General features: G+C 45.0%; 3 protein-coding genes and 1 long non-coding RNA gene across 5 annotated transcripts; 3 read left to right on the top strand and 1 right to left on the bottom strand.

Annotated features, from left to right (window-relative positions):
* Nucleotides 1-443: 443 nt before the first annotated feature.
* On the bottom strand, nt 444-3,098 carry LOC120649328 (ADP-ribosylation factor). Of its 2 annotated transcripts, none has more exons than XM_039926104.1 (7): nt 2,900-3,098; nt 2,438-2,599; nt 1,574-1,644; nt 1,202-1,321; nt 1,002-1,120; nt 829-910; nt 444-738 (listed from the first exon to the last, which is right to left on the bottom strand). In XM_039926104.1, exons 2-7 carry the CDS (start codon nt 2,583-2,585, stop codon nt 733-735), a joined length of 546 nt encoding a protein of 181 aa, XP_039782038.1. In that variant the 5' UTR covers nt 2,586-2,599; nt 2,900-3,098; the 3' UTR covers nt 444-732. The 2 variants fall into 2 exon arrangements, with proteins under 2 accessions (XP_039782038.1, XP_039782039.1); XM_039926105.1 differs by having other exon boundaries at nt 2,438-2,612; nt 2,900-3,055.
* A 461-nt stretch (nt 3,099-3,559) lies between these two features.
* Nucleotides 3,560-4,062, top strand: LOC120649329. The gene is made up of 2 exons (XR_005665233.1): nt 3,560-3,655; nt 3,748-4,062. It is a non-coding gene; the product is annotated as an uncharacterized LOC120649329 (long non-coding RNA).
* A 4,353-nt stretch (nt 4,063-8,415) lies between these two features.
* On the top strand, nt 8,416-12,186 carry LOC120648956. The gene is made up of 3 exons (XM_039925579.1): nt 8,416-9,478; nt 9,582-9,895; nt 12,040-12,186. The coding sequence occupies exons 1-3, from the start codon at nt 8,416-8,418 to the stop codon at nt 12,184-12,186; spliced, it is 1,524 nt and encodes a 507-aa protein (XP_039781513.1).
* LOC120649330 lies at nt 11,669-13,995 on the top strand. The gene is made up of 3 exons (XM_039926106.1): nt 11,669-11,797; nt 12,441-12,710; nt 13,660-13,995. Exons 2-3 carry the CDS (start codon nt 12,499-12,501, stop codon nt 13,745-13,747), a joined length of 300 nt encoding a protein of 99 aa, XP_039782040.1. The 5' UTR covers nt 11,669-11,797; nt 12,441-12,498; the 3' UTR covers nt 13,748-13,995.
* The last annotated feature ends 785 nt before the right edge of the window (nt 13,996-14,780 follow it).

A 14,780-nucleotide genomic window follows, 5' to 3' on the forward strand; every position in this document is an offset into this window, starting at 1 on the left:
CACAGGAAGCGAAGGCGGTGCGGCACTGCAGTGCCTGGGAATCGATTGGGCGGGTCGGTCTTCCCCTCCCGTCGATCGCGGAGGCCTGGAGCATTGAGGAGCCTCCCTCTCCAGGGTGCATAATAACTAGAGTAAATGGCTCGTTGGCTTGAAAAGTTTACCCCTCTACGGTATTTCCTCTTGGATGGCTCCGATAAATATCAAGTTTCGGAATGTGTTCATTGAAACGTCTTGATATTTCTCGTTTCATCAAGGCAAAAAGCAATTATGGCATAACTAAGACACAATCCTACTGCTACAGTAAATTCTTTGCAAACAACATTTGTGCTGACTTCAGCGTGGCAAAGCTGTTTTTTTTTTGCTTCGGCCGCACTTTTTTTTTCCAGAACACATAGGATAGGACGAACTCATTCTGGTGTTTTAACATATATGGAGTATGGAAAAATCTCAAAAAACTAATGGTGTTTTAACATATGGAGCATGAAAAAATCTCATAACGTACTGGCACGCATTCCCCAACCAATTAGCTCCACGGAACTCTTTAGCTGTTTGTTTCGAAACATCTCAAGGCCCAAATTACACAAAAACAATTTAACTGTTAAATCTTAACCAAAGCTCAATAACTATTGAGCTCAGGGCATACACCTTACATACGGGAATCGCAACCCAACCCTAGATACCCAGAAATATCATCATCCAAAAGCTCCTAGATGATCCAAACCTCTCGACAACTTAGGACTGCAAGGTCACCAAACAGACACAAGATGAGCAAAGCAATCAACAATTACTGCAAAAATGATGTCACATTCAACAACTTGTTTAGCGTACCTTGCTGGCAATGTTGCTGGACAGCCAGTCCAGGCCTTCATACAATCCCTCCCCAGTTGTAGCACAGGTGCTTTGAATGTACCTATTAGCAAGATTAAGTCGTCGATAAGTCCTCAGCTGTACTATGCCAAGCAAAAGTGCAGAAATATAACACTGATGATCATTTATATTACCAGTGACGCTGGCGAAGTGAGTGCAGTCCAAGCTTATCAGTAATCTCAGCAGCGTTCATAGCATTTGGAAGATCTTGCTTGTTAGCAAACACAAGCAAAACAGCATCACGTAACTCATCCTGCAATCAGTAACATATCCATTGCTGTGAGCACATAAGCACATACCAGTGGAAAGATTCTTTAAGAGCACAGGGATTTACCTCGTTCAGCATCCGGTGGAGCTCATCCCTGGCTTCAACAACACGGTCCCTATCGTTGCTGTCCACAACGAAGATAAGACCCTGTGTGTTCTGGAAGTAATGCCTCCACAGTGGCCTGATCTGTTTACAGGCAATGGGAATTAAAATTTAAGATAGCTGAGAGAAAGACAACTGACAAATTTTAAAATAAAATTGAGTAAGATAAAACAGAGGAAGGTATATTTTTCATAGCGAATAAGAGGCACACCAAGCAATATAAATTATCCATTGGAAAAAATTAGCACGACATACAAGTAACAATGCTATAGAATGAAGTGGCTAGACAAGCATAATTTCCAAGCGGAAGTTGCAGAACATATATAATCTCCATACCTTGTCCTGACCCCCGACATCCCAGACAGTGAAGCTGATGTTCTTGTACTCCACAGTTTCAACATTGAATCCTGTGTTTGAAAGTAAGTTAATGCTGAGAAAAGGATCTCACAGAATGTCACAGCTTACAAGTCATGTTTGGGTGAAGTTACTTCTCAACAAGAGCAGTTTGGTTTCAAGAGAACAGTTTTGAAAGGGTATGTCATGTCAAAGCAAGTATTAATTTGTCGATGGCTATTATTCTTCACTTTACCGTATTCCAGTAAATCTGGTGTACATTGGAATGGACGTAACTTCCTATCTGCTTGCTAAAGTGGCTTTTGTCTGTTCATTAGCTGTTTGAATAATTGAAAGATCTCTGATCTAGCTGATGTGCCAAATCTCCTATGTCGTGTCAAGCAAGTATTATTTGTGAGAACGTGAAATCTGCATCTACCAGACATTTGTCAATAACTATGATTCTTCATTTTATTGTATTCAAGCAAATTCGCTGTTCATCGCAACAACATAACTTCATATCTGTCCATTAGTCGTTGGAATAATCAAGTGATCACAGCTACCAACAACTTGTGCACTAGCCAATTAGGTTGAGACGAAATGCATCCATGCTTTCCATGAACAAAAATGTTAATTACTCTAGTTTACCAGTCTAGTGCCAAGGTTTTTTTTTCTTTCAAAAATGGTCAAAATGGTGAGCTGTAATATAGAGATTCAGTTTCGATCAAACTAGGTGGCAGTGGGATTGAGCAATCATTATTTTGAAGGTTTGTCCTGAATTTCAATACCACAGTCCACAGACAACCTTAATCCAAACATATATTCCACATATATTTACGACGGATGCTCACATAGGCTGATGCTTACCGATGGTGGGGATGGTGGTCACGATCTCGCCGAGCTTGAGCTTGTAGAGGATGGTGGTCTTTCCGGCGGCGTCGAGCCCCACCATGAGGATCCGCATCTCCTTCTTGGCGAACAGCCGGCTGAACAGCTTGGTGAACGTGAGCCCCATCTCTTCCCTCTCGCCTGCAGCGCCGAACTAAAAAAATCAAAACGCTGATCAATCCCTCGCCCGCCCCTCCCGCGGGCTCAGGCCGCTAGATCTACGCGCACGGCACCGAGATCCACCTCGGGATCGAGCAACCGCTGAACCTTCCACCGCAGCGCGCGAATCCAACGACCCGATACGAGATCCGCTAGGCGGATCTACAGACAGCCAAACGCTCGCAAACGCACGAATAGAAGAGAACATTCGCCTAGATCTCGGGCGCAGAGGAGCGATGCTCCACGAGGAAGAGCGGGTGGGTGGGAAGGGCGATAGCTCACCTTGTCGGCTCCGATTCGCGGTGAGACCGCCGGCGGCGCAGCCGGAGACGGGGGAGGCAACGGCCGGAGACGGGGAAGGAGAGGCGCACCGGGTGTTGTTGCTTGGGGCGGAGGTGCGCGTCTTCGCCTATTTTATACGGGCCCAGAGGAGCGAGCCAACCCTTGGTCGCGTCAACCGAACGCGTCTCACCTCCACCGCATGTGTGTATTCGACGGCAGCTAACGGAGAAAAAACACTTTTAGAATGCGGATTACAAAGAGAATTTAGCAAAATCTATGCGTTACCAGGGTTTTGGGATTCGGACCGAATGGGCCGAATTTCACCGAAATTCGTCCAATTCGGTAAGACCCAAAATAAAATTAAACCGGCCAAAAAAATTCGGCCCAATTTAAATTTTTAGCCCAGCCCAATGTCTATAACAGCCCACGAGTATCTCTCCTCACTATAAAAGCCCGAAGCCCATCCTGAAACCCTAGAAAATTTATTCTCTTCCAGTGCCTTGTTCGGCTGGCGGATTCAGCCGGATTCAGCCAGCCACAACAGTTTTTTCTCTCACGCAAAATCAGCCCAGCCACCAGCCAACCAGTCAGCAACAGTATTTTCCTCTCACGCGAAATCAGCCAGCCATCCAGCCAGCCAGCCAACCGAACAAGTTGCAGCTCTCCTCACTGTTGGCGGCGGCCAAAGAGCAGCTGAGGCGCAGAAACCAAAATCTCCGTGTAGGCCTCCACCCAGATCCGCTCCTCTCCTTCCTAGTTGAGGCACAACCATCTCCACTCCAATCTGCAGCACATAGCTGCTCCTCTATTTTAACCGTGTTGTGCAGATCTATTGAATCCCTAATCAGGTTGTTGTGCTTGGCGCTGGGCCCTGTTGCTCATGAAGGTCTCACGTGTAGTCGGATGGTCAGCGGCCGGGTACGCCGCGGGTTGGTCGACAGCAGCACCAGCGCTGGCGTTCAAGTCGTCGGACGGCTAGAGCGGCCACACCATGGCCAAAGAGTACTTGTTAGGCTCAATTGAACTCTAAATTGGTTTAACTGGACTGTGGTGCATGCCGTATTATTGTTTTTCTTCTATGTTGATGCCTGTATCATCTTGTTTTAAACAACCTCTCTTAAGATATCAGTTGGTATGTTTTGTCAAAATTTCGGTTCAAATTCGGTCAGATTTCGGTTAAAGTTCAAATTGTTTGACGGGTCAACTTAACTAAAATTCGGTCAGAATTTTCCGAAATTCGTCCAATTCGGTGGGCTCCGAAATATTTTAGCTTTTGAATCCCAAAACCTTGTGCGTTACAAAGGGGTGGTAATGGGCCATGGCTCTATTAGCATCTTCACAGTCCAACAAGATTTTTAAATTTTTTAGTTAAAATTGTATAAGATTAGAATCCAGCCTTTTTAGAGCCTGTCCTTTAGATTTTCTAGTTCAAAATTTTGGGCCCTTTACCACCTCTTTGCGTTACTAGTTAGAATTCGGAGTGTAGTGTTTTGCATGCTTTTTAAAAAAATGACTATTTTGCAATGCTTGTGTGATATAATAGTATGCTATGAGATAAACAAATTCAGCTACTTTAAAAACTAACAAATCTTTTGTCTGTTTGGTAGTATAAAAAATATTTTATACAGATAAAAGCAAATTGAAAGTGACATTTCATAATGAAAGCTGTATTTGCATATTCAACACAAAATTCTTCATTATCTCTTAATTTTCTAGAGTTATTCATTATCACTTAATCTTCTTGATTTTTTCATTTTAGAGAAACATACTATGATTCATATATACTCTCTAATCATCTAGAAACTTCTCATAATTATACATTTCTTCTTCAACATCATGCATAAATATATGAGTAATTTTGCACATAAACATGAAATTAAGAAAATTTTATATACTGAAGTAGTCCAGGGCTTCACTCTCTTGTTACATCATTGACGAAATACTAAATTTTGTAAATGACGAAGCTCAATATTAAACTAACAATAAATAGAGATTAATTATATAATTTAGATAGCTAAATAAATCTTAATTTAGCGACTATAGCTGAATATAGCCGGCTATTAGCGGATTTAGCCTTTTAAAACTAAGAGATAAATATTCTAACTTTCTCCTTTTTCAAAGCTACAGCGGTGGTTATAACCGGCTATTTAGAATTTTGGTCCATATATGTGCTATCTACCTGAAATGACCTTAAGATGTCTAGAGAGGGGGTGAATAGGCAATCTGCAACTCAAAGACACTTAAAAACTGTCAGACGCAGACTCAGCCCGGATACTCCGGGTATAAGCCCGGATACTCCGGGTTTTGTGGTCCGGAGTATCCGGAGCTATAACCAGAGTCTCCGGGTATGAACAAAATGAAAAGAAACTGCATGAATCTATGTATGAAAAGTAGATCGAGCTAAAGTACGAGTACCAGGGATTCCTTAAGGTTAATATTCAACAAACAAAACTCACTAAAAACTCGTGAGTGAGTAAATCGAGCTCAAACCCTAGAAAAGAAGTCTCATAAGCAAATAGCAATGAAATCAAGTAAATTAACACGAAAGAGACAAGGATTTGTTTCCCGAAGTTCACACCCGAAGGTGCTACGTCTCCGTTGAGGAAGGATTCGAGAGACGGTGCTCAAGAACCCCTATGCTCCTCTCCCAAGGGCGAGATCACCTCTCAAACCCAAGGTCACTTACTATGGATTCCTCGGCGAGGAATGGAGCTTACAAACTTCTTGTGCAGCTCACAACCTTGATTGAGCAGTCATAAGCACACCTAGCCGTCTAGGAGCACAAGGCTCCAAGAGTAACAAATTTGAATCAGCGGGCTTGATCAAAAACAAGTGCTCAAGAGGTGGGAATGAGGCTCACTAGCACGAATCGTTGCTCTTGGTTGCTTCTCACTCAAATCCCTCAAAGGAATCACTCAAGAATGAAGAGAGGGGAGTGAGAGAGCTCTCTTTTGGCTTTAGGAGGAGTTCAGCTCGAAGGAATGGCAAGAGAGAGTGAACTGAAGGAGGGGAGGGAGTATTTATACCCCTTGACCAAAAAATAGCCGTTGGGCGAACAGTTACCCGGAGACTCCGGGTATATGCCCGGAGACTCCGGGCAACCCTAATTTTTCAACCCGAGAACAGCACCCGGACACTCCGGGCAACGGGGTCCGGAGTATCCGGCCCTATACCCGGAGTATTCGGGTTAGGCAGGATGAAAGCTCATGTTTTGCTCTTTTGAGTGTATTTTGTGGCTCACAGGTGTTTTCTAGGTTCTCTTGAGCGCAAGATTTAAATCGAAACTCTTGAATCAAGTCCCTCTTGATAGTACGGCGTCCCTATACTCAAAATTCAAATATAACATCTAATACCATGAGTACACTTAAACACAACCTTTTCATTTCCTTTTTAGGGGCCACATGTCATCATTTGATTCACCTATACATTTCATCACCAGAACACATGCTCAATTACACAATTAAACATACATGTGTTTTGTCATTATTCACCAAAACACACTTAGGGGCCTAGATCACTTTCACTACCCCGCGACAATTAAGATATTGCCATCTCGACATAAGACCTGGCTGATGATGATTTGGAAAAACTTAACAAAGATCATATCATTTTAAAGGATTTCAGTGCGAATGAGATGAAGAAGTTCTTGATCTTCTGTTGGCTGGGAAAGTGTTCTGTTATTATATTCCCTCAGTGGAGGATATGAAGTCAGCGGAGGAATATATGAAGTCAGTGGAGGATATGAAGTCATTGGAGTACAGTGGCGAACTATGCTTTCCGTTGCTAAAGCCGCCTGATGCTCGTTGAACCGGCTCGCCATTCCTGAAAGACGCGGCCGTTGCTGAGGTGAGAGATGGTAAATATGTTTGGTTTGGCCTTGCCCAGGATTCCGTGTTTTGGACCTAAAATCGGCCTAATAAATCAGGCCATTCGTGTTTTGTTGTTAGAACTTAGAACAAACTTTTTTGTTCCGTAACAATTTATTTTTGTTGCTCAAACAATAACAATTGTTCCGGCAATAAAAAAATTATTTCGGAACAAAAAATAGTATTGAACTTTGTGTGATGATTTAACTTTCAGTCATACGTGTGACTTCTAACATTTACGCTTTCACACAGCACATTACGCTTGCCGACTATTATCGCTTGATATTCACATATTCACGATCTTCTGCACTAGGCCATTAGAACTCAGTTTATTATTTCGCACAGGCCCCTAAATTTGCCGGTACGACCCTACCTCGCCGGCCAGCCAGCCAACCAACACGTAACTCTTCTGATGAAGAAAACGTCAAGTCCCCGTGATCGGGGGAAGTTGTGCTTCATATGTTATAATACTAGGCAGAGTCGGCAACAGAGATAGTATTATTGTCTTCTTTTAAGAAAACAATATTATCGTTTGTTTTTTATAAAAAGGTAAAGACTTCTTACCGGCCGTTAACTTGATTGCACGGCCGCATGCATCTATAGAGAGCGGTTCACGGAGAAGTATTTTTGTTTCCATTGCTCTCTCTTAAAAAAGTTGTAGTTTTCAAACATCTGTCAAATTCAAATTTTAATTGCGCAGCTGTATTTTCTTTAAAAAGATCTTCAAAACAAGACGTTACTTGCATATATTTCAACAATATTTTTTAAATACACATAAATTGCTTATATAGATTAGAAAAATACCAAAATAATTTAGTAAAATTGCTCAATTGACTTGCTAAAGTTACCTATCACTAATCATGCAATAACACATCCACCTACCCCAACACAATTGTTTGCCATCATCCTCTAATCACACCATCCAATTATCTTCTAAACATCAACATCAATATCCACTTAACTAGACGGAGACGAGTCAAGCAATATTTTGTAAAACGATGGGCAACTTTTCCAAAATTCATAAGCAAAGTAGAATACACTAAAAAGCATTTTCTCGGATGAAAAATATATTTTCGAAACATAGTGGTGTGGGATCTTGTTTCGAAGCTCTTGTTGAAACGGGCGCAACTGTGTAATCGGATTTTGATTTGGACACTCGGTATTGAAACTACGATATTTTTTCGAAGTGAAAAGATTGCAAAAATATAAAACTATAATCAGTGATTTTTCCTAAAAAGAGCGGCCGTACAACGAGATTAACTTACGGCCGGCCGTACATTAGCCTGGTCCTTATAAAAAACAATAATATTATTGTCCATTTGGATCATTTCTCGTTTAGTACGTAACTATCAGGGCCTAACGAAGTCTATTTGGATCAACACAGACCTCTGCGCACCAATGTGCTTGCGCACCAATGTACAATAATACTATTATTGTTTAAAAAAAACAATAATACTGTACTGTACTACTACGACGCGTGTCAGGAAAGAGATCAAATGCACACGCGCCGTAGCAGCGTTGATCTCTTTCCGCGCCCATAAACGGGGCGGGGCTCCACCGGACTCTCCCCACTCGATCCCCAAGCAATTCCCCCCGAACTAAACCCCCCGCGCACAACACGAGCGCTGCCTTCTCCGATCATTGGACGCCATGGTGATCATCAGCCCCGTCGACGACCTCGCCAGCAGCCATCCCCCCGCGGCCGGTGCCGACGGACGCGCTTTTCAACCGCCGGCGAGCAATCCTGAGCCGCTGCTCTTCGACAACCTTATTCGGGGGGCGGCAGCGTACCCTGCTGCTGCGGGCACGGCGGCTTGGAACCCTCATCCTCATCCGCCGTATGCGTCAACAGCCACCAGCTCCGGCGGGTTCAACCCCTCGTCCTCGCCGCTGCTCTCCGGATCCATGATGGACCCCTTCTCAGAGCAGCCACCACCGCTGCGCATTGTGCGGCCGGCAATGGTGGAGCCATCCTACTGCTACCACCTGCCAACCATGCTGGGGTTCCCGCCGCCGGCCTTTGCGCCCGGACCCTTTGCTCAAGGTGCCAGCGCCACACCGGCGCCGGTGCTGGTGCCGATGCAGACCGCGAGCGTGGAGCCGGCCTACTACTACCCGCAAGCCCAGGGGGCAGCCGGAGAGGAAGCTGCAACCATTCAGAAGGCTCAGGAAACCACCACACCCACCCCTCGGCGTCGCGGCCGGCCTCGCAAAACCGCCGCCGCCGTCGCCTCCAAGCCCGTGTTCAAGAAGGCGCCTAAGCGTGCCACGGCTCGAAGCAAACGAGCCGCATCGCAGCAGGCAACAGCCTCTGCCACCAACGACTTGGCTACGATGGCTGGCCAAGCTCTGGTCCAGAAACCAGAGCAGGCAGCCAGTGTTGCCGCGGCATCCACCTCCGACGCCGCCCAGGCTCCTGCCCCGTGCAGAAACCCAATGCCGCCGTTGCTCTGCCAGGAACAATGGCGGCTGCAACCGACCTGCAGCAGCAGCAGTCTAAGCCCAGGGGGTCAAGCAGCTGCGGTGGTCGCCGGGCAGCCGGAGGTGACGCTACCGTACGCATACGCGGAAACCTTCGCCGCCGGCGTGCGGTTCCGGCCGACGGACGAGGACCTCATCTTCTTCCTCAGGCTGAAGCACGCCGGTCGAGAGATCCCCGTCGGCTTCTTCAAGGATTTCGACGTCTACCAAGCATCCCCCGAGGCAATCAAAGGTCAGACGAGACAACCTCTCGATCGATCGATGCAATTGGCTGGGAAGAATGAAGGTATAGATTAGCAGCCAACCTCTCTGTTTGCTCTCTTTACATCTTGCAGCTGCGTGCGGGGTGGTGGACGACGACGGGTGCTGGTACGCGTTCTCGCCGAGGGACCGCAAGTACAAGAACGGCGCTCGGCCCAAGAGGAGCGTCGTCGAGGAGGGCGGCCAGCAGCTGGGCTACTGGAAGTCCAACACCAAGCTGGCCTATGTGCTCACCAGTGGCAAAGGCGAGGGCGCGGTGGTGACGGGGAACGTGACGTCGCTCACCTTCCATGTCGGCCACCAGCCCGACGGGGCGCAGACGCCATGGAAGATGAAGGAGTACGCCATCCCGGAGAACCAGCACGCGCCTGATGGCTCAGCCACGCGGGTATAACGGCACACCTTTTTTTTTTTTGCTAACTTTGATTTCGTCATGAAGCAAACAACATCAACATTTAACACTGCAGCGATCAGCAATACCTGTTTTTTTTCCCTTCCAACCATAAGATCAACATTCAACTACTGGAAAGTTTAAACTAGTTCTAGTTTCAAGTGGCTAAGCGGTAAAAGGGATGATTTTATACTAGTAAGTGACTGGAAATTGGCAAAGCAACTAAGGTTATTAGGTCCCAAGTCCCATGTTATACAGAGATGATAACCTGCATGGGATCCGATTTCCTTTTCTCTGCAGCTCAATGACTGGGTGGTTTGCAAACTGTTCTACAAAGAACGAAGGAAGAAAAAAGATAAATCGGGTGAGGATGGTGAGAATGCCGACCAGGCAGGAGGAGACCAAGGTACGCAGATGGTGTCTACTGACCTGCAGCAGGCTCATGGAGACTTTGAGCGAGACCTGTGTGTAGAGGACTACCCCGGATATGATGACGCATTTGCAGAGCAAACTCATGCTGCCAATTGCAACATTTTACACCGGCAATCCTAAGTCCCCTGTCATGCATATATGTAAATCTATCTAGGGATACTGTAATCACTATAAAATTTAGGCATGTCTCTTAGTTTACATTTGTGTGTGGAAGCCATTTTAAGATGTAGCATTGTATAATGCTGTATGATCTGCCTAAGGCCCCTACGACCAGTTGGCCGGCTGGGGCTGGCGGCACCCCGCGGCGCGGGTTCGAGTCCTGGGGGACGCGAATTTCCGATGCCGCGGGGTAAAAAATCCCCCTCGCTGGTGGGCCAGGGTTCGGGGGGTTTCTCGGTCGGGTTAAGAGCCGAGGCAGTCGCTTCCTCTTAATGAAACACGGGTGGGGACCGTTTCAACCCCCCCCCCCCGATCGAGTTTTTTTATAATGCTGTATGATCTACATGTCTGTGTACAGATTTGAGTATGCAGCACCTTTTTTTGCTTTCACATTTTCTTCAGAGAAAATCAACTCAAAACACCAGGCTCTGTTTTAAGGCATTGGTTGGCATGAACGTTGTGGCTGACTGAAATTCTTGGTGACAAATGGCCATCACCGGCTCTGTAGCTTAGCTGCAGCCAAATAAAACCTTCTTGAGCTCAGTCGAGGTCGAGGGAGAGTATGAGAGCCCCTGCCTCCTCTGGAAAAAAAATAAACGAGAATCATAGCACACTGACGGCAATGATTCGCATATAAGAGGAAATTAGGATTAAATAACAACAACATATCTTTTTTTCCCAAGCAAGTTAGGGTAGACTAGAGATGAAACCCAAAAGAAATAAAGGTCAGGCACATTGATAGCTAGTCTCCAAGCGCTCCTATCCAAAGCTATCTCTTTAGAGATATTCTAATCCTTAAGGTCTCTCTTAACCGACTCATCCCAAGTCAGTTTAGGTCTAACTCTACCCCTCTTTACATTATCGACCCGCTCAAGAACCCCACTACGCACCGGCGCCTTAGGAGGCCTCCGTTGGGATTAAATAAACTGTGAAAAAAATACAATGTAACTGCCCCAATATAGTTGGCCAAGGGAGAGGAGGAAGAGGATATCCAATTTCGGTTGAGCTTAACTGCATAAGCATGCATCAAAATTCAAAAGGAAGTAGATATTTTTTTAAAGAAAAATCAAAAGGAAGGAGTAAGTGAAGAAGGCCGGTCGTTAGGTTTGGTGGGCCGAACTTGTGATCCATGGGCCTTTGGAACACGGCCCAGCCCATGAAGCAGTTTATCACCCCTGACCTAGCCCCACGACCAGGCGCACTCCACGGACGCACGCAGGCGCCGCCCGACCAGGCGCCCGCACGAGCGCCGCCGGTCGCCGTCGCCGGCTGCCCACCGGCTAGGAGGAGCGACGGCTGAAATCTCCGGTGAGTTTGCCCTTTCCCGTCCTCGTCGTCCTCTCTTATTTCCTCCTCCCCATCCCCGATGGCCCGATCTAGAGACCTCCGACCTGTTCCTGGCTCTTGCTTTCTTCTGTCGATGGCTACATCGAGCATTGCTAGTGCTACTGCTGGAGGTGCTAGCGCAAGTGCTAGTGGTAGTGTAGGATCTGCATCCACGATTGATATAAAGGCTGCACTGTGGACTTATGTTAACCGTAACATTATAGAGAAGCCTAAAACAGGAGGCTCATGTAGGTCTTCTTGAAGTGGCTGAACTCTCCCTTGATGAGCCTGAATTGCAAGCTGTATATTTGGGTCTTGAGGTTGTGGACGTGGAGGAGAATGAAGCACCTGTTGAGGATGTAGAAGCATAAACAATGATGCATTGAACTGCAAGCTGTCCTTAATAACTTATAGTAGTTTCCTAGATTTACCTATGTTATGTACTGATTGCTATTTGCCTATGTTGAACTTTGATTTCTTATTGTTGTGAACTTTGATATGCATTGCTCTTTATTTATTTTTTTCTAAAAAAATTCTGAAACGTATCCACGTATCGGAGTTTTTTTTGGGAAACTGCCGTATCGGCCTCGATAATGATACGCGTATCCGTATCCTTGTAACATAGACGAGAAGAAGGCTCAAGGAAGAGGAAGCTGAAGGCGAGCGAGTGGGGAGGGAAGAAGATGAAGGTCCGCGCATCGGTGAAGCGGTTGTGCGGGTTCTGCAAGGTGGTGAAGCGCCGAGGCATCGTCTTCATTCACTGCACCGCCAACCCCAAGCACAAGCAGCGCCAGGGCTTCTCCACCCTCGCCGAAGCCGCCGCATCATGCACCCACCTGCCGCCGCCCCCGCCACCGACTGCCAGCAGCACCGCCTCCGCCGCAGCGTTTGCGGAGTAAGACGCCCCCCTTCCCTCCTGCAATGTTTCTTTTTTGTTAAGTACCCGTTTTGTTATCGAGCAGTTCCTGTGTCTCCAACGTGTTACTGATAAATGGCCGAATTAGATTTCCGTTTAGAGTTGAAGGTCGGATTTGCTCCGGGTGTTTAGTCCTAGTGAGGAATACTTGGCCATGGTTCTGTTAAATATCTAAGCTAATTAAGATTGAGATCTTTATGCTCAGTAACCTGCCATCTGAGCCCTGAATTTGACTATCCAGGATGCCAACTTGCCAAGTGCTCTCCCAAAATCGCAGTCTGGTGTGTTACACTTCACCCAAATGACTAGTTTCAAGCCTCTCTTGGAAGAAAAAGTAAAGTTACCTGACATACTTTGTTCTTGGATGGCCTGTGATTGTAATTTCAGTCTTCCTGGGCTTGTCAAATCCTTTTGATTTTTTATTAGCTATTGCAGTGCATATTCTAGCAAAAAGTTATGTTCTGAGATCGGTCATTGAACAACTTAGTGGTAAAGTTACAATCATCGAGACATTGGATAGAGTACCAGTTCTTCTGTTTTTTCAATTTATTTTGCATGACCCTGAGATGTAAACTGAATTAATCGACTTGTACACCATATTGTCTATATGTTGTCTTGGGAATTTGCTTCCATTTTATGCTTGTTCTTTGGAGCTTTCAGGATCATGATTATATACCGCTCCTTAGCTGCCTTACTATAATCTCTACTATTCAAATGAAGTACTTCTAAAGGAGTTGCAATACTTAAATACTTTTGTCAAGATAACAGGACTGCTCGGTGTATTTCCCTTGATGGCTTGGCTCTGCCCGTGTTTATGTTTGTGAAAAATAATGTTCCACTATGTCTTGTATCCTTGCTCAACAACTTGTTTTATGCAAATACAATGTTGCCAAATTTGACTTTAGCTGGTATGGTCTATGCTTTGCAGGGCTTCCAAGGTGGCTAGGCAAGAGATGTTTACAAAATTTAATTGGCCTCTAGGTTTAGCTGCTCTGCTCAAGAATGGTGAAAAATAATGCGTCTGCTCTACTATACTCTGACAATTCAGAAGCAGATTTGGCACTTTGATATTAAGTGAGTTTGTAGCCAAAACCTGAAGCTGTATCATCATGATGTATTTTGCAGTCACTACTAGTCAGTTGAGTTGGTCCTGTGGTGGAATAATATCAGCACATATTTTTTACGCTCAATATGGTTACTCGTTCAAACAAAATTTATTACACATTTGAAGAATGCTGATATACATGACAGAGCTATTTATCTTGCTGGATGGTTCGTCAACAGTATATTATGGCACTGAAATTCTGCAGCGTTCTGATCAATGTTGTGTAGTTCAGTTTCGGAAAAGAAAAAATTTGTACTTGTATTTGACATTGAAAGAAAGCTGATATTCTTTAATGCTATTTATCTTGTTTGTGTGTTTAGGCCCTGTTTAGTTCCCAAAAAATTTCCTACAGTATCCGTCACATCGAATTTTTGGACACATGCATGGAGCATTAAATGCAGTTGAAAAAATAACTAATTACATAATCTAACTGATTAGTACGAGATGAATCTTTTAAGTCAAATTAGTTCATGATTAGACATTATTTGTCAAGTAATAACGAGTAATAACGAAATGTGCTACAGTATCAAAATCCAAACTTTTTCGTGAACTAAACACAGCCTTATTGTGTATTCCATCTAAAGAATGCACGCTGACAAGAGTCATATTGGTTGCCACAGCACCACAAAATTGAAAGTTGTACGGGTAAACATCATTTATAAACCAACAGGCAATTTTAAAGAATTTAACAACTCATTCCATGCAGCCCCATGTTCAGAAAGTGACCAGAAACAACACATAATGCTCCACAACCATGAAAGAGAGGCTAAGTCGACAGGACCAAATCATATCGGAAAAACACATCGTAATAATGTCCCAACGCTATTAACTGAAGCCTCATACCGTGGCCGGGGAAACAATCATCATTGCAATAGCAACACTGAAATGGTGAAATTCACAATACCTGACTGCCTAAAGCAATGTTCAGTCTCCTACATTTAGAA

This window comes from Panicum virgatum, chromosome 9K, assembly GCF_016808335.1.
Source record: "Panicum virgatum strain AP13 chromosome 9K, P.virgatum_v5, whole genome shotgun sequence".
Classification (NCBI taxonomy): Eukaryota; Viridiplantae; Streptophyta; class Magnoliopsida; order Poales; family Poaceae; genus Panicum; species Panicum virgatum.